At 55.0% G+C, this 23243-nt stretch overlaps 1 protein-coding gene and 1 pseudogene across 2 annotated transcripts; one reads left to right on the forward strand and one right to left on the reverse strand.

Annotated features, from left to right (window-relative positions):
• Positions 1-5950: 5950 nt before the first annotated feature.
• LOC107544142 (double homeobox protein A-like) lies at positions 5951-7429 on the reverse strand (annotated as a pseudogene).
• On the forward strand, positions 7370-22791 carry PLXNA3 (plexin A3). Of its 2 annotated transcripts, XM_087813348.1 has the most exons (33): positions 7370-7414; positions 9212-9835; positions 10180-10719; positions 11187-11369; positions 12463-12591; positions 12662-12762; positions 13083-13206; positions 13301-13457; positions 13536-13635; positions 13812-13926; positions 14098-14298; positions 14412-14508; positions 14658-14848; positions 14929-15074; positions 15143-15263; positions 15366-15502; positions 15617-15787; positions 16056-16149; positions 16233-16472; positions 16547-16690; positions 16770-17004; positions 17091-17233; positions 17317-17573; positions 17670-17736; positions 17835-17981; positions 18067-18226; positions 18383-18486; positions 18753-18849; positions 19137-19327; positions 19464-19633; positions 20102-20314; positions 20532-20682; positions 21726-22791. In XM_087813348.1, exons 2-33 carry the CDS (start codon positions 9239-9241, stop codon positions 21819-21821), a joined length of 5619 nt encoding a protein of 1872 aa, XP_087669474.1. In that variant the 5' UTR covers positions 7370-7414; positions 9212-9238; the 3' UTR covers positions 21822-22791. The 2 variants fall into 2 exon arrangements, with proteins under 2 accessions (XP_087669474.1, XP_087669475.1); XM_087813349.1 differs by lacking the exon at positions 20102-20314.
• The last annotated feature ends 452 nt before the right edge of the window (positions 22792-23243 follow it).

A 23243-nucleotide genomic window follows, 5' to 3' on the forward strand; every position in this document is an offset into this window, starting at 1 on the left:
TAGGGAGCTTCCACGCTCTGGGTCTGGCTCCACCTCCCTGGCAAATGTGTGGGCTTTGCTGGATGCAGAGGCTCCTATGCCCTTCCACAGGCAGGACCCTGTGTTCTATTCAGCCACAGCCTGGGGAGGCTTGGCTGGCAGCTAGGAGCTCTCACTCAGGCTTCCAGGCCCTGGGTCTGAGATGTGACCATCTGGGGTCACTTGGAGGAGGGAGGAGGGTAGAGTAGGCCAGAGTACCTTGGACACAGCCAGGAGGGGGTGGCCAGGCTTGACCTTAGGTCTTGAACAAGTCTGGGGAACCTCAATGGGACCTTTTGTTTGGTTCCAGGAACCCTAGAGAGGGGATTGTTTGGCCTTCTGCACCAACCCCCTCTTGCATTCTTTGAGAAGCCACCAGAAGAGCAGGCTTCCCAGGGAAATGAGCCCCTCTCAGCCAGCTCAGCCAGTGGCAGATGGTTTCCAAGGGAGCTGTCTTTAGCCTTGCACCTCCTGGAAAACAAGCTCCTTGAGACCCAGTTTTGGGTCCTAGCAGGGAGGGAGCTGGTTTCTGGAAACCCCTCTAAGTTGCTGGGAGGTTGGGCTGAGGGAAGAGGGAGCCCTTTGGAGTCAGGATCAAAGGGCAGGAGGACTGTCAAGGAAGGAGACCCACTTTCCTGTAGCCAGTGAAGAGATGGGAAATGCTACACTATGGTGGGGGAGCCCAAGGGAGGAGCCCCTTATCTTAAGTAAGGACTGCGGTGGCAGTCTGGAAGACCAAACTGGAAGAACATTGGCAGAGCAAGCTTCTTGCAGCTGTCCCCTCAGTTTCTGCCTGGAGAGGGGACTGTCTAGCCTCAGGGCTCTCTCCTTGGGACCTTGGATTCATGTGAATGTGGAGCTCAGAGGCGAGGTTGGGTAGCTGCCAAGAGAAGATGTGGAACTGCTATCTGATATTCTGTAACTATATGAGGTCGCTGAAGTCAATAAGTGGCCAAAACAATATTTCTGGGGACCAGTGTGCCAGAGCCAGAGGTGGGTTGGTTCCCAAAGACACAATGATGAGAGGAAGGCCAGCTGTACCTTACTTGCCCAGGCTTCATTCATTGTATGTGTGTGTGTGTGTGTGTAGGTGGGCGAGTGGGTGTGGATATAAACAACAAATAGGGAAACAAAACAAACAAGCAAGATGAGGAGGCCTTTCTGGTGTGGTGACATTGAAGCGGACAAGCATGGCAAGTCAGCCATTCCAAAACTGGGCAGGGGGTGATCCACTTGTAAAGACATGAGGTAAGTGGGAGCTGAAATGGAGGGAAGGAGGGAGGGGAAGAAGAGGCACTGAGGAAAGGTCAAAGAGGTAGCTGAGTGGGAAGAAGGGGATGGTGATCTTTTCTTGTTTACCTTGAACTGTTCTGCAGAGGCCAGAAATTTACCTGGTTCACACATCACAAAAGGGTGGACCTACTGATGCTTACCTCTACCCAGCCCTCTGGCCCAGTTCTCACAATGTCCCCAACAAAGAAGCACTTGCATTTGTCACTTTTAAAGTAGTATAATTAATTTTCCAGGTATTGGCAAATTCTTTTTCCTAGGGCCTGACCCATTTTGCGGCTCCACCAGCAGATGAAAGAGTCATGGCTCGCACAGGGTACTGTTACTCTCCACCAGGGGACATTTGCACATAACAAAAGTAACCATTAACCATTTAAAAATACACATTTTGGTGGCATTTTGTACATTCACAATGTTATGCAACTATCACATCCATCTAATTCCAGAACATTTTCATCACTTCAAAAGGAAACCCTATACCCACTGAACAGTCTCTCTTCATTCCCCTCCCCCAGCCCCTGGCAACCACCAATCTATTTTCTACCTGTCTGGATTTGCCTGTTCTGGAAGTTTCACATAAGTGGAATTATACAATTAAAGATCTACATAGACAGAAACATCCCATGTTCATGGATTGGAAGACTCAATACTGGCGGGATGACTGTATTTAGTTTCTATTGCCATGTAACAACAAAAATTCAGTAGCTTAAAACAATGCTCATTTATTACTTGACAGTTTCTGTGGGTCAGAAGTCTGAACATGATAGAACTGGATCCTCTGCTCATGGTCCCACAAGGCTGCAATAAAGGTTGGCTGGGCTGCCTTCTCATCTGATATGCAGGGTCCCCTCCCAAGCTCACATGCTTCTGAGTAGAATTCAATTCTTTGTGACTGTAGGACTGAGGTCTCTGTTCTCTCATTGGGTATGGGCCAGGGAATGCTTTCAGCTCCTAGAGGCCACCTAAGGTTCCTTGCTACCTGGTCCCCTCCATAGCCCCTCTCATGCTTCAAATCTCTCCCTTCAGGAAGGTCCCAGTTTTGGTTAAGGCTCACCTGACTAGGTCAGGCCCACTCAGATAATCTCTCCTTTGATGAACTCAAAGTCAGCTGATTAGTAACCTAACCATGGGAGTGATATCCCATCACATGCAGAGGTTCTGCTCTGCCTCAAGGGGAAGGAATTGCATATGTTTGTACACTAGGAGGCAGGAACCTTGGAGTCATCTTAGAATTCTGCCCCCCAAATGACAACTCTCCCCAAAGTGACCTTTGAATTCTATGCAATCCTTACCCCAAATCCCAGCATGCTTTTCTGTAGAAATTAATAAGCTGACCTTCAAATTATACAGAAATGCAAAGGATCTAGAATATCCAAAACAATTTTGAAAAAGAATAGAGTTGAGGAGATCACATTACCTGATTCGAAAACTTACTATGAAGCCACAGTAATCAAAGCAGTGTGGTATAGCTCGGCCAGGCGTGGCTCAGGGGTTAAGCATCGACCTAGGATCCTAGGAGATGGAGATTTCATTCCCAGTTGGGGCACATGCCCAGGGCCATGCAGGAGGCAGCCGATCAATGACGACTCTCTCATCATTGATGTTTCTATCTCTCTCCCTTCTTCTCTCTGAAATCAATAAAGATATATTAAAAAAAACAAACACAAAAACAGTGTGGTATAGGTGCAAGGATAGGCATAGAGGTGGATGGCACAGGATTAGGATTCCAGAAATAAATCCTTACATTTATGATGTTTAATAAATGATGCTGGAGCAGTTAGATATCTGAATGAAAAAAGTGAACTTTAACTCTGATGTTACGGGTTGAATTGTGTCCCCTGGGAAGATATGTCCATGTCCTGCCCCCTGTGAATGGGATCTGATGTAGAGGCAGGGTCTTTGTAGATGTGATCCAGTTAAAATGAGGCCATACTGGAGAAAGATAGGCCCTAACCCAATATGATTAGTGTTCTTCTAAGAAGAGAGGAGACAGACAGACACAGGAAAAATGCCATGTGACAAGAGAGACTGGCATGCTACATCTACAAGCCAAGGAATGCGAAGGGTTGCCAGCCCCCTCCAGAAGCTGGAAGAGACAAGGAATGGCCCTCCCCTAGAGCCTCTGGAGGGAGTGTGGCCCAGCCCACTCCTCGATATCAGACTTCTGGCCTCCAGAACTAGGAGAGAAGAAATGTCTGTTGTTTTAGCCTCTCAGTTTGTGAAATTTTGTTATGGCAGCCACAGGAAACTCATACACCTTACTCAGACCATACAGAAAAATGAACTCGACATGGGCTGTAGACCTAAAAGTAAAAGCTAAAACTAAAAAAAATATCTAAATAAAACATGGGAGAAAATCTTTGTGACCTTGGGCTAGGCAAAGGTTTCTTGGAAAAGATACAAAAAAAATTAATCATAAAAGAAAAATTGATATATTGGACTTCATAAAAAATCCAAACTTTTGCTCATTAAAAGGTAGTGTTGGCCCATCTGGCTTGGCTCAGCTGTTGAGCATCGACCTAGGATCCAGGAGATGAGGTTCGATTCCCAGTCAGGGCACATGCCCCGGTTGCGGGCTCGATCCCCAGTTGGGGGCGTGCAGGAGGCAGCAGATCAATGACTCTCATCATTGATGTTTCTCTCTCCTTCTCCCTTCCTCTCTCTGAAATCAATAAAGATATATTAAAAAAAAAAAAAGAGAGAAATCAAGAGACATTTGTAGGACCAAACTTTAAAAAAAAAATTCCCTCTTTCTCCCTTCTTCTCTCTCTAAAATCAATAAGCATATCCTCCGGTGAGGATAAAGATAACATAAATAAATAAATAAATAAATAAATAAATAAATAAATAAATAAAACTTGACTAAAAAAAAAAAAGAAAGAAATAGTGCTGGGACTAGACAGTAGCAACATGCAAAGGAATAAGCTGGACCACAACCTCACGTAACATACTAAAACTAACCCAAAATGGATTAGAGAGCTAAACTTAAGAGTGAAAACTATGAAACTCTTAGAATAAAACATAGAGGTAAATCTTTGTGATCTTGGATTTAATAATCACTTCTTATATATGACAAGTAAAGCACAAGTAACAATAGATAAATAAATTAGACATCATCAAAATTTAAAACTTTTGTGCATCCAAGTACACTATCAACAAAGTGAAAAGAGAACCCATAAAATGAGAGAAAATATTTAGAAATAATATATATGATAAGGGATTTCTATACAGAACATATAAAGAACTCCTACTACTCAACAACAACAAAACAAAAATCTGATTAAAAGATGGGCAAAGAACTTCAATGGACATTTCAGATTTCTTTGAATATCAAAGAAGACATACAAAGGGCCAATAAGCTCATGAAAATATGCTCAACATCCTTAGTCATCAGGAAAATGCAAATCAAAACCACAAGATACCATTTGAAACCCACTAGGATGGCTAGAAACAAAAATATAGTAACAAGCCTTGGGGAGAATGTGAAAAAATTGGAACCCTCATACATTGCTGGTGGGAATATAAAATGGTGCAGTTACTTTTTAAAGTAGTTTGACCCCTTTTCTCAAAAATGTGAAAAATGGAGTTATCATGTGACCCAGGAATTCCACTCTTAGGTGGATGGCAAATGAAAATGTGTTCACACAGCCCCAGCGGCCTGGCTCAGTGGTTGAGCATCGACCTAGGGTCCAGGAGGTTGGGGTTCTAGTCCCGATCAGGGCACATGCCCAGGTTGCGGCTGGATTCCCAGGAGGGGGTGTGCAGGAGGCAGCTGATTAATGACTCTTATCATTGATGTTCCTATCTCTCTCTCTCGCTCTCCTTTGCTCTCTGAAATCAATAAAAATATTTTTAAAAATGTATTCACACAAAAACTTGTACATTAGTGTTCCTAGCAGCATTATTCACAATAGCCAAAAGATGAAAACAACCCAAATGTCCACCGATTGATGAATGGATAAATAAAATGTGATACATCCACGTAACAGAATCTTATTTGGCCCTAAAAAGAAATTAAGTACTGATACATGCTAGAACATGGATGAACCTTGACAACATTATGGTAAGTAAAAGAAGCCAAACACAAAAGACACATGCATATTGTATGAATCCATGTATATGAGACGTCCAGAACAGGAAAATCCTAGTCAGAAAGTAGATTAATTGTTGCCAGGGGACTGGGGAATGACTGCTAATAGGTATGGTGGTTTCCTTTGGGATGACAAAAACGTTCTGGAATTTGATAGTGAGGATGGTCACACAACTTTGTGTGTGTTGTACTGTTATTGAGTATTACACTATATTTTTTATATGATATGAATAAGTTCATTTTTATCATCTTTGACATCTGATGAACTGTGAGCCAGGTTCTGTCTGTAGGGCTGTGTGGTGCCTTGTATCTGCCTCCTGAAGTCCTGTATCTATTTACCACCTCCAGAGGCTTAGCTTCTGGAGGAGCTGAAGGTATGTTTAGAAGGGTATGTTCCCAGGAAGAGTGAGAGAGATTTGGAGCCCAGGTCGATGACATTAAATACACTGATTTGTCTCTTGGTCCATTACGTTCTGGCTTTAGAGAAATAAGACAGTTCCTAATGAGATTGGTGTTATTATGTGTAGTTTCTGTGCCTTGAACGCTCTCGTTTCAGAGATCTTGTTCCTGGTCTTGTTTCTGTTCTAAAGGCCCATCAGGTTCTTTTTTTCTCTGGACATGGAATCTAGATCTTCAGTTTTGAAACCAAATTTGGACTCTTGACTCTGGAATCCCAACTTCCTCAGTAAGTTGCTCTGTGGAATCAATCCCAGGACACCGGCTGTTTGATATTCGAAGTGCTGTGATAAGGGTTTGTAATTGGGAGGAAGTGTAGCTGGTACCATACCGTCTACCTTCTCTGCTTGGAACCTTCTCTACAGGGTGATCTTTGTCTTGGCTTGCTTCTAAGTCCTCCTCAGGTTCTGATCTTCTCTGGACTTGGTGCCTAGCTCTTCGATTCTGAAACCAAATCTGGATTCTAGACTCTTTAGTGTTGATTTCTAAAGCAAGTTTTTGCTTGGTAGTGTAACCTGGGTAAGGTTTTTGGTTGAATGCTTTGATGAGGATATTTAATTGATCTGTGAATTTGCTGCGGCTTTGTCTAGGATTCATTGTTTGGAGAGTTGTCTTGAGACATGTTGGATGAGAGAAGTCTCAACCTTCAACCAGGAGACTGTTACGTTTTAAATGTGTGACTTAATATGATTGGTGAATTATATCTCAAATTTGTTTAAAAAGAAAAGGGAAAAAAAAAAAAAGCAAGGGAATGAAATCCCCAGATTCCCGCCCTGGTCTCAGGCTAGGGAAGGGGCCAAATATAAATGGTGACAGCCTCCAGTCCTTGTGCCGGGTATTTGCATATTAGTCGCGGGCCCTCCAGGCTATGGGCCGCCAGGGGGAGCGTGTCCTAAGCGAGGACCTCGAGTCCTTGGCCGGTTTGCACCTGAGGGGGTCCCTGAGGCCGCGCGCCCGCAGCAGGTGACCTCGGTACGCCTCGGAGCGCCGGGGCGGGGCGGGGCGGGGCGGGGCCGGCGCGCGCCCGAGTAACTCTTGCGCAGGCCCTGGGCCCGAGGGGGTGTGGCGTGGGCGCGCGCGGGTCCCAGGGTTGCCCGAGGCAGCGGGTGGGGAGGAGGGTGTAGAGGCGCGCGCTGCGGACGCGGCCATTGTGCGAGTGTGGGGGGCGTCAGCTCGTTGGGCAGGGATCCCGGCAGCTCACGGGGCCTGGGCTGCGCGCTGGGCCTTCCCCTGACCCCGGAGAGAAGCGGCTCCGGCCCGTGCGCCCAGCCGTCCGGCCCTCTCTGGGCGTCCCCGCCCGGAGCGGTGGTACAGTCCGGGTTTAAAAGACCTGGCGGCCGCAGGCCGGCCCAGTGTGTGGGCGGCGGCGGCGGCGGCGGCGGCAGCGCAGGAGGAGGAGGAGGAGGAGGAGGAGGCGGCGGCGGCCCGGAGCGGGACACAGGGCTCTGGACGCGGGGCGCGGCGGCGGGGACGCGCGCCAGCGGAGCCGGTGTGGGGCTCGGGGGCGGGTCCACGTGGCTGGTGGGCGGCCACCGGCAGCCAGCGGCAGCGAGGGGACAGGTAGGTGGCCACCATCCCCTGCTGCCCGTGCGGGGCCAGCCTGCTCCGCGGCTCGGGGTTTGGGTAGCCCGAGGGTTCTGTCGGTTTTGAAGGGGTGGGGCCCTGTCTCTCCTCCTGCTCCTAGGGCGCTGGCCTGACTGGTCCTTCGTGCCCTGCTCCGGTAGGGAAGGCCACTCTAAGCCCAGCAACCCCCCTGCCCAATGGGGACCCTTTGTGGCGGAGGAGCGGCCTCTCCAAGGACTGCTGTGGCGCCTCCATCCACTAGGGTCCCCGTGGGTCGGCCTAGGGGTGCCCCTGGTGGGGGCAGGGCGAGCCCGGCGAACAGTACGATGGGGGCATTGGGAGCACTGGGGAACGGGGGCTGGAGCCATGTTTCTTCCAGGGGCTGTTCTCATCCTCATGCTTTCTGCAGGCTGGGCTGTAGCAGAGGAGTGCTTGTGATGCCCCAGGCTCTCACTTACAGGTGGAAGTTGGAATGGGGGCTTGGGATGCAAAGCCTGCCTCTCCAGATCTTCCTCCTGACCTGTCCCCCATCCCCATTCCTAGGCTTGTGTTCCTGCTGGGTGGAGAGGAGGTGAGGGTGGGATGCAGCCTCTCTTCTCTTTCGCCTTTCTTTCTTCTCTGGCTGTTGCGTTAGGGGTCTAGGATGTGGACCTGACAAAAGAGCCCTGGAGAGGCGATTAGTCTGAAACTTTGCAGTTTCAAGTTGGGCCTACTCCTTGTTCTAGCAAATGCATTTTTTCCTTTCTCTTTTCTGCACCTCCTTGGTTTGGTTCCTGGCACCTCTCCCTATCTTTGCTACCTGGGTTTGGTAGGACAGCTGGGTGTGGCCTGGGGGTGAAGACCCAGCAACGTTGAGCACTGTCCTTACAGTCCCTGCCCCATTTCCCCAAAGTCTCTCTGTATTTGGGGACTATGAACCCCCCCATAGGATTCCTTGGGCACCCTGGCACCTCCCCTTCTCCAGTTAACCTCTAGATCTGGAGGGAGAGCTGTGTGGGACTGCCCAAGCCATATGTTTGGCTGTGCCTGAGCAGAGCCTGACTTATGTCTGTCTCAGTGGTGCCTGGCTGGGGGGACAGGCGTGACTTGGCTTTGTGTTACAGCCAGTAGGCCAGACAGCAGGCTCCTGGACAGCCAGCTGAGGGAGGCCCTCGGGGTGAGGAGGCAGCTGGGGCCAGCAGTTGGTAATGTGGTGCTGGTGCTGGGTCCAGTCTCAGGCCTTGATGCCTCAGACCTCTGTCCTGGGGCTCCTGGTGGCAATGCCACTCTAGAGTGGTGTTCCCCCCCCTACCCCCTGCTTGTGATTGTTCTCTCCCTGCTGTGATTGTTCTCTTCCCTTTCCCCCAACTTGGGCGTGGGGCGTCTGTGGCCTGGGGTTTGCTTACAGTGACTCTTGTGTGTGGCTAGCCACCCTCAGCTCTGGGATCTGGTGTTTGGGTCTCATTCCAGGACGGACTCCCGCCCTGCCTTTCCCAGCATCTGGCTCTGCTGCCCCCTTGGGTGTGGCCCAATTGAGGCGAGGCCTCCTGGCTCCTTTCCAGAGGTGGGGGGGTGGGGGATGATTGATGGCCCCCAAGCCTGCCTGCGCTCACTGCTCACTCCTGGGCCTTGGTGGAGGCCCCTCCTCTCCCAGCCGTGGTCACCATCTGGGGCTCTGATTCTGGTGTGGTGGATGAATGAGTGGCTTCCACCCACTGTGGCATGGAGCTTAGTCTGCTGGGGGTCCTGAGGTAGAAAGAGAGCTTTCAGTCTGGGCCAGGGGCCTCTTACTTGGCACTCTCCATCTCTCCTCAGGCTCGTCCTGGAGCACAGCCGCCGACCATGCCCACTGTCTGCCTCTTCCCACTGCTCCTCCTTGCCATGGGGGGAGTATTGGGTGGCAGCAGGCCCTTCACTGCCTTCTCAGTGACAGACACCACACTCACCCACCTGGCTGTGCACCGGGTGACTGGGGAGGTATTTGTGGGTGCAGTGAACCGAGTCTTCAAGCTGGCCCCCAATCTGACTGAGCTACGGGCCCATGTCACAGGGCCTATTGAGGACAATGCTCGCTGCTACCCACCCCCCAGTATGCGTGTGTGCACCCACCGCCTAGCACCTGTGGACAACGTGAATAAGCTGCTTCTCATAGACTACACTGCCCGCCGCTTGGTGGCCTGCGGCAGCATCTGGCAAGGCATCTGCCAGTTTCTGCGCCTGGATGACCTCTTCAAGCTGGGCGAGCCCCACCACCGAAAGGAACACTACCTATCAGGGGCCCAGGAGCCCGACTCCATGGCTGGTGTCATTGTGGAGCAGGGCGAGGGGCCCAGCAAGCTGTTTGTGGGTACTGCCGTGGATGGCAAGTCTGAGTACTTCCCTACTCTGAGCTCCCGCAAGCTCATCAGTGATGAGGACAGTGCCGACATGTTTAGTCTGGTGGGTGAGCCTGCCTGTTTACACTCCTCCCCTTGCCTCTCTTCCTGCCCCTCTTAAGAGCCAGCACCTGTTTCCCTCCTGCCTTCACTCTGTCCTAGCTCCGCCTCTGGAATAGCCTTTGTCCTAGAGGGGATAAGCTTCTGAAGACAGGAGGATGGGCTGAGGCATAGGATGTGGCTCCTCACCTAGCCTTCTGCTCTGGGCCCCTATGACTGTGTGGGGTGGAGGAGGTCATGAGAGAAGCCCTGGGGGAACCATATTGTCGGGGCCAAGGGGCCAGAGTTTGGGAGGTTGATGACAGACCCAGGTCTCATCCTATGCTCTCTCCTTGACCTGCTCTCCAGGTGTACCAGGATGAGTTTGTCTCCTCACAGATCAAGATCCCCTCAGACACCTTGTCCTTGTACCCCGCCTTTGACATCTATTACATCTACGGCTTTGTGAGTGCCTCCTTCGTGTACTTCTTGACACTGCAGCTGGACACCCAGCAGACGCTGCTGGACACAGCAGGCGAGAAATTCTTCACGTCCAAGATCGTGCGCATGTGTGCAGGGGACTCGGAGTTCTACTCATATGTGGAGTTTCCCATTGGCTGCTCCTGGCGTGGTGTGGAGTACCGCTTGGTGCAGAGTGCCCACCTTGCCAAGCCCGGCCTGCTGCTGGCCCAGGCCCTGGGTGTGCCGGCTGACGAGGACGTCCTCTTTACCATCTTCTCTCAGGGCCAGAAGAACCGGGCCAGCCCACCCCGGCAGACTGTCCTCTGTCTCTTTACCCTTAGCACCATCAATGCTCACATCCGGCGCCGCATCCAGTCGTGCTATCGAGGGGAAGGCACACTGGCCCTGCCCTGGCTGCTCAACAAGGAGCTGCCCTGCATCAACACCGTGAGCATAGGGGGCTTTAGCCCTGAAACATCTGCTTTTCCCGCTCAGGGACCCCTGCCCTCTCATCCTCTCCCTGCATCTGCTGCTTCTCCTTCTTCCCTGGCCTGTCTTCTCACTGTCTCTCTTGGCTTGTGTACCACCTCTCCCTTTTCCTGCTCCTCCTCCCATCCCCAGTTTGCTGCTGCTTGCTCCATGTCATAGATGTCCCTCGCTGAGTTAGCAACAGTCTCCCAGCCTGTCCCATCTTGCAAGCCCAGGCTTTGCTCCTTTCCTGCCCCTGCATCCTCTCTTTCCTCCATCTCCCTCGGTCCCCGATTTCCTGTGGGGTCCAGGGCAAGCAGTTGGTCTTAGCTGGTGGGGATCAAGTTCCAGGTCCTGCTCTCTTCCTGAATGTGGGGTCTCATGGCCTCTGTCTAGCTGCTGCCCCCAAGCTTTGACTCTCACATGCGTTCCTCGTATTTCACCAGCCCATGCAGATAAATGGAAACTTCTGCGGGCTGGTGTTGAACCAGCCACTAGGAGGCCTGCACGTGATCGAGGGGCTGCCCCTGCTGGCAGACAGCACTGATGGCATGGCCAGTGTGGCCGCCTACACCTACCACCAGCACTCTGTGGTCTTCATCGGCACTCGCAATGGCAGTCTGAAGAAGGTAGGCCCTTGCCCCCTTGGCATGTGGAGATTGGGGCAGACTCTGAGATAGGGAATGAGGGATGGGAACAAGAATGTGCAGATGAGCCTTGTAAGGCCCTGGGCAGTACACAGCCCGTGGGGGAAAGGGACTTCCCAGGCTGGGCCTTAGGAGCCTGGCTGTGATCCCGGGCAGCCCCCGCAGCCATCCACCTGTACCAACATCACTGCTCACTTTGGCCTGAATTGCTGGCTTCCTGTGGCTGTGGGATCAGAGACCAGACCTATCTTAGGGCATCCCTGCCGGGAAAGCAGGTGGCTGTGGCTCAGCTGTCATTGTTGGATCCTTAGTCAAATGAATGTGGACATAACCTTCTTTGCCCTCTTGTCCCCTCATGTGCAGCAGGGCCTCAGCTGCTTCTGTTCAAGGACTGGGGATGGTGTGAAATGGGGAGATGTACCCCCTGGGAGCTCTGGTGTGTCCTAAAGGGACAGGAGTCAGAACAGACTCCACGTTCTCATCCTGCTTGCCTGGCAATTGCAGAGCTATCCCCAGGGAGGTGGGGGGGTGGCTAGGGGAAGGCTTGTGAAGGGAGTTGCTGAGGTCTTGGGGTGGGCCTGTTCCCCTCCTGGGCCCTTTTTGTCATTTTAACAGCTTTATTGAGGTATAGTTCCCATCCCATACACTTCTCCTGCTTAAAGCATACATTCCAGTGGTTTTAGTAAGTTTGCAGAGTTGTGCAACCCTCACCACCATCTCATTCCAGGGCATTGTCATTACCCTAAAAATCTCTTTCCCTTTTGATATCACCCCTCTTCCCCATCCCCCATCCCTAGGCATCAATAATCTTTGTCTCTGTCTTCTGGGAGTGTTTTCTGGTTGGCTGAGTCACCCCCAAGGACCTCCAGGGGTGGTCTTTGAGCCCTCCTTCCCCTGCCCATGGGGATTGTGGGTGCAGGGGAAGGTCGAGTGCTGAGCCCTGCCAAGCCCTGACTTCAGTTCAGCCACAACCTGGAAAGTCCCTGGCTCTAGAAGAGAATGCCCTGGGTGCATAGGGTGCTGCTGTGGCCACAAACTGGCTTGTCATCCTTCTTTTCCTGGTCTTGTGGCCCAGGTACGAGTTGATGGCTCCCAGGATGCCCAACTGTATGAGACAGTGCCTGTGGTGGATGGCAGCCCCATACTCCGAGACTTACTCTTCAGCCCTGACCACCGGCACATCTACCTCCTGAGTGAGAAGCAGGTGGGCCCGAGGCGGGTAGTGGTGGGCGGCTGTGTGGGGGTGGGATGGGTGCTAACAAGGTTGTCCCCAGGTGAGCCAGCTCCCAGTGGAGACTTGCGAGCAGTACTTAAGCTGTGCAGCCTGCCTGGGCTCCAGGGACCCGCACTGTGGTTGGTGTGTTCTGCAGCACAGGTGAGGGAGGCAGTATGGGGTTGGGTGGTGATGATGGGCTCAGTGAGGCTCTGTTCCTGAGAGAAGCCACCTAGGCATATTGTTGGTTGGGGAGGGCAGTACCTGCCCTTGCCCACATGCTAATGTCTCCCAGCCCGGCCCTTGTGGTCTTCCCGTCCCTCCCCTTCCACTTTCTCCAGCTAATGAGCAGAATCTCCACCCCATAGGCCAAGGCACTGTGGGCTGGGCTGGCTGTCCCCTTTCCCCCCAGCCCTCCATGGAGCCCTGTACAGAGCCCTCCCAGGGCAGATGCTGGATGGGCTCTGGCTGACCTCACACAGATGCTGTCGAGAAGGGGCCTGTCCAGGTGCCTCAGCCCCGCATGGCTTTGCCGAAGAGCTGAGCAAGTGTGTCCAGGTGCGGGTCCGGCCCAATAATGTGTCAGTGACATCACCTGGGGTGCAAGTAAGTAGTGTGGTGAGTGGGTGGGGTGGGGTGTGTGGGTCAATGCATGCTTGTGTTGGGGGGTGCACCCTGCTGAGCCCTCTGCCTTCCTCAGCTGACTGTGACCATGCGCAATGTGCCAGACCTCAGCGCAGGCGTGAGCTGTGCCTTCGAGGAGGTGACAGAGAACGAGGCCATCCTGCTGCCCTCTGGGGAGTTGCGATGCCCCTCACCCTCTCTCCAGGAGCTTCGGGCTCTCACCAGAGGGCACGGTCAGTGGCTGGAGCTGCTCGGAATGGGGGTACTCTCTGTTTCTGTCTGGCTCATGGCTGCTCTTGGGCATGCTACAGGGGCCACCCGCACTGTGCGGCTGCAACTACTCTCCAAGGAGACTGGTGTGAGGTTCGCTGGGACCGACTTTGTTTTTTACAACTGCAGTGTCCTCCAGTCGTGAGTACTGGCCTTTGTGACCTCTGTCCCCATGTCACTTCATCCCTTGCTGTGTTGTACAGGCCTTGGATGAGCCCTGGTGCCTTCTTCCTTCTGTTCCCCATGTGTCCCATAGGAGGGGTGGTGAGGGGGCAGGCCTGGTCTTCTCTGTTGTTTCTGAAGCCTTTCCCCTCCAGGTGCATGTCCTGCGTTGGCAGCCCTTACCCCTGCCACTGGTGTAAGTACCGCCACGTGTGTACCAGCCACCCCCACGAGTGCTCCTTCCAGGAGGGCAGGGTCCACAGCCCCGAGGTGAGGCGGGTGCCGCGCGTGAGGGGGCTGGGCTCCATGTGGGCTGGCCTCTGGCTTTTCTGCCTTTGATTCTCATTGATTTCTTGGAGTCTCCTCAATGTAGGATTGGCCCAACTGGGCCAGGATGGCAGCAGTTGGTGTGTGGGTGACAGGCATTCTCCCCCTTCCCAGGGCTGCCCTGAGATCCTGCCTAGTGGTGACCTCCTGATCCCAGTTGGTGTTATGCAGCCTCTTACCCTGCGGGCCAAGAACCTGCCACAGCCCCAGTCAGGCCAGAAGAACTATGAGTGCGTGGTCCGGGTACAGGGGCGGCAGCAGCGGGTGCCCGCTGTGCGCTTCAACAGCAGCAGCGTGCAGTGCCAGAATGCCTCGGTGAGGCCCCCCCTGCCCCTCTCCCTGGGTCTGTGCCCAGCTCACTGGCCTGGAATCCTCAGGTGGCTGTGGCAGGAGACCTTCTGAGGGGTCATGTGGTCCCTCTCCCCCAGTACTCCTATGAAGGTGATGAGTATGGTGACACTGAACTGGACTTTTCTGTGGTGTGGGATGGAGATTTCCCTATTGACAAGCCTGCCACCTTCCGAGGTGAGGAGCGAGATGGGGCCAAGGAGCTTGCTTCTGGGGGTAGAGTTGGTATGAGCTGGGGCCAGGCCCAACAGGGGACCCTCTGTCAGGGCCCTTGGTGGCTCTGGCTTCCCATAGCTGCCCCCCAGCAGTGCCTTCTGTGTCCACAGCTCTCCTGTATAAGTGCTGGGCACAGCGACCCAGCTGTGGCCTCTGCCTGAAGGCTGATCCCCGCTTCAACTGTGGTTGGTGCGTCTCAGAGCACAGGTGCCAGCTGCGGGCCCACTGTCCAGCCCCCAAGACCAACTGGATGCACCCAAGCCAGAAGGGCACCCGCTGTAGCCACCCCCGTATTGCCCAGGTTAGCCTCCCACACCTTCTGCACGCCAGGCACCCAGGAGTCTGGCTTACCCTCTTACCTCCTGTCCTGCTACTCTACAGATCCACCCACTCATGGGGCCCAAGGAGGGAGGCACCCGAGTCACCATCATGGGTGAAAACCTGGGCCTCACCTACCGAGAAGTGGGCCTTCGGGTGGCCGGTGTGCGTTGTAATTCCATCCCCGCTGAGTACATCAGCGCTGAGAGGTGAGTGCGGCTGTGTGAGCACCCAGGCTGGTGCTCCAAGGCTGGCCCTGACCTTCTCTGACTCCTAGGATCGTGTGTGAAATGGAGGAGTCGCTGGTGCCCAGCCCACTGCCGGGGCCTGTGGAGCTCTGTGTAGGCGACTGTTCTGCTGACTACCGCACACAATCAGAGCAGCTCTACAGCTTTGTGGTGTGTGAGCCGCCCACCCCTTCCCATGCCCACCCGTTCTGAGGGGGTGTGGCCCCGCACTGGGCTGTCTCCTCCCTCCCCTCAGGGCTGCTTCTCTCACAGACCCCAGTGTTTGACCGTGTGAGTCCCATTCGGGGCCCTGCTTCTGGGGGTACGAGGCTCACCATTTCTGGAAGCTCTCTAGACGCCGGCAGCAGGGTCACAGTGATTGTGAGAGATGGCGAATGCCAGTTTGTGAGGTGGGTAGGGCCCTACCAGTCTTGGGATGGGCATTTGGTAGGGGCCGCAGGGGCAGGGCTGGGCCAGTGAGGGCCCTGGGCCATCTACTCAAAGCACTCTACTTGCTCACGTAGGAGAGATGCTGAAACAATCGTGTGTATCTCGCCCGTTTCCACCCTGGGCCCCAGCCAGGCCCCCATCACCCTGGCCATTGACCGTGCTAACATCTCTAGTCCTGGAGTTCTTTACACCTACACCCAGGATCCCACTGTTACTCACCTTGAACCCACCTGGAGTATCATCAAGTAAGATCCTAGGGAGAATGGGTCCCCAAGCTCCTGTCCTGGGGCTTTACCTGTCCCTGGGCCCTTGGGCATCAAATTACATCTCTTCTAAACCTGAGCCCTTTTTGGCCAAGGGGGCAGGGTCCTCCTGACCACAGAGCAGCTGGCACCCGCCCAGCGACCCGAGGTGTGGGAGGCCCCAGGCTCCCACTGCAGTCTTCATAGCTCTTCAGGGCTGGGCTGGGGGCATTGGGAGACAGAGCCTGAAGCTCCTCCCCCCTGTCCCCAGTGGAAGTACTGCCATCACTGTAAGCGGGACCCACCTGCTGACAGTCCAAGAGCCCCGGGTCCGGGCCAAGTACCGAGGCATCGAGACCACCAATGTGAGTGCCAGCTGCCCTTACCCTGCCCCTGACCCTGCTACACATGGTCTCATGTGCTGGGCTGCCCGCCCTTGTCCACACAGACCTGCCAGGTTATCAACGATACTGCCATGCTGTGTAAGGCCCCTGGCATCTTCCTGGGGCGGCCCCAGCCCCAGGCCCAGGGCGAGCACCCTGATGAGTTTGGCTTCCTGCTGGACCACGTGCAGACAGCCCGCTCCCTCAACCGGTCCTCCTTCACTTACTACCCTGACCCCAGCTTTGAGCCACTTGGGCCCTCCGGTGTCCTGGATGTCAAACCAGGCTCCCACGTAGTGTTGAAGGTACTGGTGGGGTGCAAGAGCTGGGAGGGGCAGGGAAATGGGGAGCCCTAGCTGACTGTGCCATCCACACGCAGGGCAAGAATCTGATCCCCGCAGCAGCTGGCAGCTCCCGCCTCAACTACACCGTGCTGATTGGGGGTCAGCCATGTGCACTCACCGTCTCGGACACACAACTCCTGTGTGATTCACCCAGCCAGACAGGCCGGCAGCCTGTCATGGTGGGTAGCGGGTGGGAAGGCCACCAGGGAAGTGTGGGGCGGGTGTGGGGGTCAGCTCACAGTGAGCCTATCCCTGTAGGTGCTGGTAGGTGGCCTGGAGTTCTGGCTAGGCACCCTACACATCACGGCCGAGCGGGCACTGACCCTACCAGCCATGGTGGGGCTGGCTACAGGGGGTGGGCTCTTGCTGCTGGCCATCACCGCTGTGTTGGTCGCCTACAAGCGCAAGACTCAGGATGCAGACCGCACGCTCAAGCGGCTCCAGCTCCAGATGGACAATTTGGAGTCCCGTGTGGCTCTGGAATGCAAAGAAGGTACCTGGGCTGGGGGTGCAGGGTGGGTGGGCTGGGATGCCTCCCTCCTCTTGCTCTGCTCACTCTTCCCTCTCTGCCCCTCCCAGCCTTTGCTGAGCTGCAGACAGACATCAACGAGCTGACAAACCATATGGATGTGGTGCAGATCCCTTTCTTGGACTACCGGACCTATGCCGTACGCGTGCTCTTCCCAGGCATTGAGGCCCACCCGGTGCTCAAGGAACTGGATGTGAGCCCCTTAACCTTGCCTGCCTATACCCTGTCATCCCCAGGACCATTGCCCCACCTTCTGACATTCCCTGTCTCTCACAGACCCCCCCGAATGTTGAGAAGGCTCTGCGTCTCTTCGGGCAACTGCTACATAGCCGCGCCTTCGTGCTCACCTTCATTCACACACTGGAGGCCCAGAGCAGCTTCTCCATGCGTGACCGTGGCACCGTGGCTTCACTTACCATGGTGGCTCTACAGAGCCGCCTTGATTATGCCACGGGGCTGCTCAAGCAACTGCTGGCAGACCTCATAGAGAAAAACCTTGAGAGCAAGAACCACCCAAAGCTGTTACTACGCAGGTACTGTCCCAACCCCAGCCCTACCCTCTGCCAACCTGGCCCCTAAATGGCCCCACCCCCTGCCAGGACAGGGCCCCAGTAACCTTTGTGCCCTAGGACGGAGTCAGTGGCTGAGAAGATGCTTACCAACTGGTTCACGTTCCTGCTGCATAAGTTTCTGAAGGTGCGCTTGGCAGGTGGGCTGTAGGGGAGGTGATGTGGGGAAGTGATGTAGGGGAGGTGATGTCAGGCAGCAAGCCACGTGCCCAACTCTGGCTGCAGGAATGCGCCGGAGAGCCGCTTTTCCTGCTCTACTGCGCCATCAAGCAGCAGATGGAGAAGGGCCCCATTGATGCCATCACGGGCGAGGCACGCTACTCCCTGAGTGAGGATAAGCTCATTCGGCAGCAGATCGACTACAAGACACTGGTGAATGGGGGACCTGGTGGGCATGGCTTTAGAAGTGGAGGGAAGCCTAGCCTAGGACCCACCATGTGGTTCTTCTCGCCCACAGACCCTGTACTGTGTATGCCCAGAGAGTGAGGGCAGTGCTCAGGTCCCAGTGAAGGTTCTCAACTGCGACAGCATCACCCAGGCCAAAGACAAGCTGCTGGATGCTGTGTACAAGGGCATCCCATACTCCCAGCGTCCCAAAGCTGAGGACATGGACCTAGGTGAGGCCTCCACCCTCTCTTCCTGGCCCCCACCTGTGGCTGCCTTACCTTGGTTGGCACTAACACTCCCCACCTGGATTCTGTCCTCTGAGTGGGGTGGGCCCAGGATCTCAGGGGACACTGAGCAGGACCTCAAAGGCTGTCTGTGGCCTGCAGAGTGGCGCCAGGGCCGCATGGCCCGCATCATCCTCCAGGATGAGGATGTCACCACCAAGATCGAGTGTGACTGGAAGAGGGTCAACTCACTGGCCCACTACCAGGTGAGGGACTGGGGGCCCACTCACCCCCAGGTCACCTAGGAGGTGTGGCCCCGCCCTGATGACATAAGAGCAAGGGCCCTGGCTCCTTTCCTCTTTGGCCCCTGCACTCACAGGCACCTCCTCAGAGAGCCTCAGGAGCACACTGTGCACGACCACGCTGACCACTGTGCAAGGTCTGGATGGGTGGTGGCTCGGGCCCCTTGGCTTCTCAGCTTCCTGCACTGCTCCTTCTCTGTCTCTGTCTCTGTCTCTGTCTCTGTCTCCAGGTGGCAGATGGTTCCTTGGTGGCACTGGTGCCCAAACAAGTGTCTGCCTATAACATGGCCAACTCCTTCACCTTCACCCGCTCCCTTAGCCGCTACGGTAGGTGTCCTCAGTGTGGTGGCCTCTGCTGGCCCTGTGCCCTTTGAGGCTGTGACAGTGGTCATGGGGAGCCCCTGTCTGAGCAGCCAGCTTGGCTCTGGTGGCCTCCCTGGGCCTTGCCCTTGGAAGGTATCCAGTTCCTTAGAGCTTAGAAGTGGGGTGGTCCAGCAGGAGCAGACAGGCCCCCCTCAGCCTGCTGGGCTCCCAGGACAAAGTGGGGCAAGAGTCCTAGTGATGGCTGGTGTGGTGTCACTTGGCCTAAGGGGCAAACTGGTCCTCTGCCCCAGAGAGCTTGCTCCGCACAGCCAGCAGCCCTGACAGCCTCCGCTCTCGTGCACCCATGATCACACCCGACCAGGAGACAGGCACCAAGCTGTGGCACCTGGTGAAGAACCACGACCATGCTGATCACCGCGAGGGAGACCGTGGCAGCAAGATGGTATCAGAGATCTACCTGACGCGGCTGCTGGCCACCAAGGTGTGGGCCTGGCCCAGGGGTTCTGGCCTTGCAGGGACACCCTGCTCATTGCCAAGCCTTTGTCCCCCATCTGTCCTGCTGTGGGGATGTTCTATTTGGCTCCCTCACAGCCTGTATCTTTGCTGTGCCCCCTCAGGGCACGCTGCAGAAGTTTGTGGATGACCTGTTTGAAACCGTGTTTAGCACCGCGCACCGGGGCTCAGCCCTGCCCCTGGCTATCAAGTACATGTTTGACTTCCTGGATGAGCAGGCCGACCAGCACCAGATCAGTGACCCTGACGTACGCCACACCTGGAAGAGCAACTGGTACTGCCCTGTGCCTGGCTGCTGCTGCTGGTCCCTCTGGGGTGGATGGTTGGAAGAGGCTAATGGCTTTGCCAAGACTCAGGGACCACAGGGTCAGGGCACTTGATGGGAGCTGGAGTGGTTGTCCAGGCCAGAGAGGGCTAGCATCCGTGGTGCCACCAAGCAAAGAGGGCGAGTTAGTGCAGTTTGGAGATGGGTCCTGTGGGGCATTAGGCTGCATGGTAGTGGGGCCAGTACCCAGAGGTGGTCCTTCGTCCTCAGGGCCTTGCATAGGGAAGATATGCTGGTAGCTTGGCCAGGTGGTAGCTGTTTATTCTGTGTCTCTGGCAGAACCTTAAAGAAAAGGCTGTTAACCGTAAATGTGTTACTCTTGCTGCTCTGGGCAAGACGTGGGCTGGCCAAACAAGAACCATGGGAGGGTGCTCCTGGGGTGACTAGGGAGCTGTAGGTGTGTGTCCCTCCATCCAGCCTGCCCCTGCGCTTCTGGGTGAATGTGATCAAGAATCCGCAGTTTGTGTTCGACATCCACAAGAGCAGCATCACGGACGCCTGCTTGTCAGTGGTAGCCCAGACCTTCATGGACTCCTGTTCCACGTCTGAGCACCGCCTGGGCAAGGACTCGCCCTCCAATAAGCTGCTCTATGCCAAGGACATCCCAAACTACAAGAGTTGGGTGGAGAGGTGGGCCCTACCCTGTGGCCCCATGTTGCGGGGAGGCAGAGCCAGGCAGGCCAGGGGAAACTGCTGTGGGCTGAGGGAGGCAGGAGCTGCTCCTCTCTGGACTGGTTTTTCTGAGGTGGGCCAACTACAGGAAAAAAGCCCAGAGGCTGGCTTAGCAGCCAGGGCAGGGACTTTGGCTTTTGTGCTACCTGCCCATGTGACTTCAGGGTCCCAACAGGTACTATCGGGACATTGCAAAGATGGCATCCATCAGTGACCAGGACATGGACGCCTACCTGGTAGAGCAATCCCGCCTCCACGCCAGCGACTTCAGTGTCCTAAGCGCACTCAGTGAGCTCTACTTCTATGTCACCAAGTACCACCAGGAGGTGTGTGCTGCTCCCTGTGTGATGAAGACGGGGAACTTGGTGGGAGTCGAAGAGTGCCACAAGGAAGTGGGAGGGACAGAGGGGATAAGGAGCCCATCTTTTAGATTGCTCATGATCACTCCCCCAAGCAGTCCTTTGGGCCAGCACAGGTGACACTCTCCTTGATGCTGGGATTTGAGGGACCCAGAAGAGAAGCCACTGGCTAGAGTACAAAGTTCTAGTTGGGCAAAAGTGGAGGGTCAGGCTGAGGGGGGGTCAGAAGCTGGGCATGGACAGCTCATTGTAGGGCCTGTGGGCTTTTGTGACTGGAAGTGGCAGTAGGCAAGGGACATAGAGGTGTGGACTTCAGGATGTATTCTTGGCTAAAGATATGAATTTGTGAATCAGGACATGGCCCTGAAAGCCCTGAGCCTAGATGAGTTTGGCAACAGCAGCCGAGAGTGGGTGTAGAGGGAGTGGCAGCCCAAGCACTGAGCCCTGGGGCCCTGGGACACTCAGAGGTGGCAGAGAAGAAGGGGAGCAGGCAGTGGAGACAGGTGAGGTGGGAAGGACCCTAAAGTGCCGAGCTGGTCCTAGAGCATATGTGAGGAACCCCCCCCCCCATGTGGAGGAGGCTCAGGGAGGAGAGAGTGCTCAGCTGTGAGGTGCTGCTGATTGTCCAGGGAGAGGGGCTCTGAGAACGCTGGCTGGTTTTGGTGACAAGATGATAGAGACCTGGACAAGAGGTTTTGGGGGGAGGAGTTGAGAAGCAGATGAGAAAGGGGAGATAGGGAACAGCGAGTCCTGACCACTCTTGGGAGGGGCTGCATTCTGGCTGTGGAGAGGAGGAGAAAGTTCTGCAGCTGGAGGAGGATTTGGGGTTGAGGGGAAGATGTGTTCAGTAGTGAGAAGTTGGAGCCCTTTCCATGTGCCCAGGGCCCCAGGGGAGGAGGGATGCGCTGAGGCGTGAGGCAGGGAAGAGCTCAAGACCTCGGGGAGGGGGCTTTGCCTAGGAGGAGCTGGTCCCTCCCTGCGAGCCCAGTTCTGGGGCCTCCCTCCCACAGGTTCTCACTGCTCTGGATAGAGACGTCTCTTCTCGGAAGCATAAGTTGCGCCAGAAGCTGGAACAGATCATCAGCCTCATGTCCAGCAACAGCTAAGGGTGGCAGAACCGGTGAGGAGGGGGCTTCTCAGTCCTGGGCCGTCCTCCTGTCAAGAGGTGGGCGGCTCATGTCTGGGTCTCAAGGCTGAGCCTGGGATTGGGTGGCACAGGTGAGGTCACCGGGCCAATATGCCCCCCTACACACCTGGGTCCTCTCCATTAGTGCCTTGCTTTGGGCCCTGCAGGCAGGGAGGGGGTGACAGGACCAAACCCCCACCCCAGCAGCAGCAATACCCCCAGCCTCCTGCCCTTGTGCCCAGGTGTTGTGACAGCCCCTGCCCTCCTTACTATTTATACCCCCAACCACCTATTTATTTAATTTATCTCCACCTCACCATCTCTATCTGTAAATACCCCCCGGGATGTTGCCAACCTCATTCACCTCCTTGAGTTGTCCTGACTCCCTTGTGACACTGTCAGCCTTGGCCTAGCTCCTGGCACCTCTCCCTTGCCATGACTGGCCCCACCCTTTCTGAGAAGGGGGCCTCGGCACCAGCAGCACTTGGAGTGGGGTGATGCACCTGAAGCTTCCCTTGGACTGTGGCTGTATCAAGGGGTCCCCCTGCAGCTGGGCCACAGCACGCCCCCCCCCCCCCCTCCAAACTTCTTGGGAGTTGGACTGTACATTCTCACAGGGCCCTGTTCTATCTGAGCACCTGGAGAGCTGTAACTAGACATTCTGGGGCCTGACCTGGGCCTGGGGGCTCCAGAACACTCTCTCGGCCCTACTGCCAAACTTCCTCAGTGTTGTCTGCACTTGCCTTGGACCCCCTCATCCTCAGCTGCCCTGTCCTGCGCCCGCCCCAAGGGGCCGAGGCAGCAGTGCCTTACTCCTTTGTTTTTCTGCCTCTTCTGAGGAATCTGGCCCCATCTTGAGGTCCCGGAAACCCTATTCTCTCCTCTTTTGTTGCATGAGTTTTCCTTTGTTCATGTAATTTTTTTTCCTAATTAAATGTTGGGAAAATGGAGTCAGTGTGTGGCTTTTCCCTTGGGGCAGGTGGGTGGTCTGTGAACATGGGAAGCAGGTGGGGAAACTAGAACTCCAGATGAGCTGGACTCCCTTTATGGGAGGAAGGGTGACTCATTGTAGGGTTCCTGAGGATTTAAGGAGGTCCAGGGCCATGTCCAATTACTCAGCAAGTGCTGGCAGCTCTGTCTTCAAGATTCATTCAGAATCTGCTCCTGTCTTCCCACCTCTACTGCCCCCAGCCTGGTCCCAGCACCCTGTCTCTTGCCTGGATGCCTGTCTATCCCCATGTCTGCCTTGCCCACCCTCAGCCTATTCTCAGTGTGGGAGGCACTGGGATCCTGTTTAAGACATAAGGTGGGTCTTGTTCTACTTTGTTCAGAACCCTCCAGTAGCTTCATTGCACCCACACTCCTTATTGTCCCAGTTGTATCTCCTTCATGATATACCTAC

Source organism: Miniopterus natalensis, chromosome X (genome assembly GCF_054644295.1).
Source record: "Miniopterus natalensis isolate mMinNat1 chromosome X, mMinNat1.hap1, whole genome shotgun sequence".
Taxonomy (NCBI): domain Eukaryota; kingdom Metazoa; phylum Chordata; class Mammalia; order Chiroptera; family Miniopteridae; genus Miniopterus; species Miniopterus natalensis.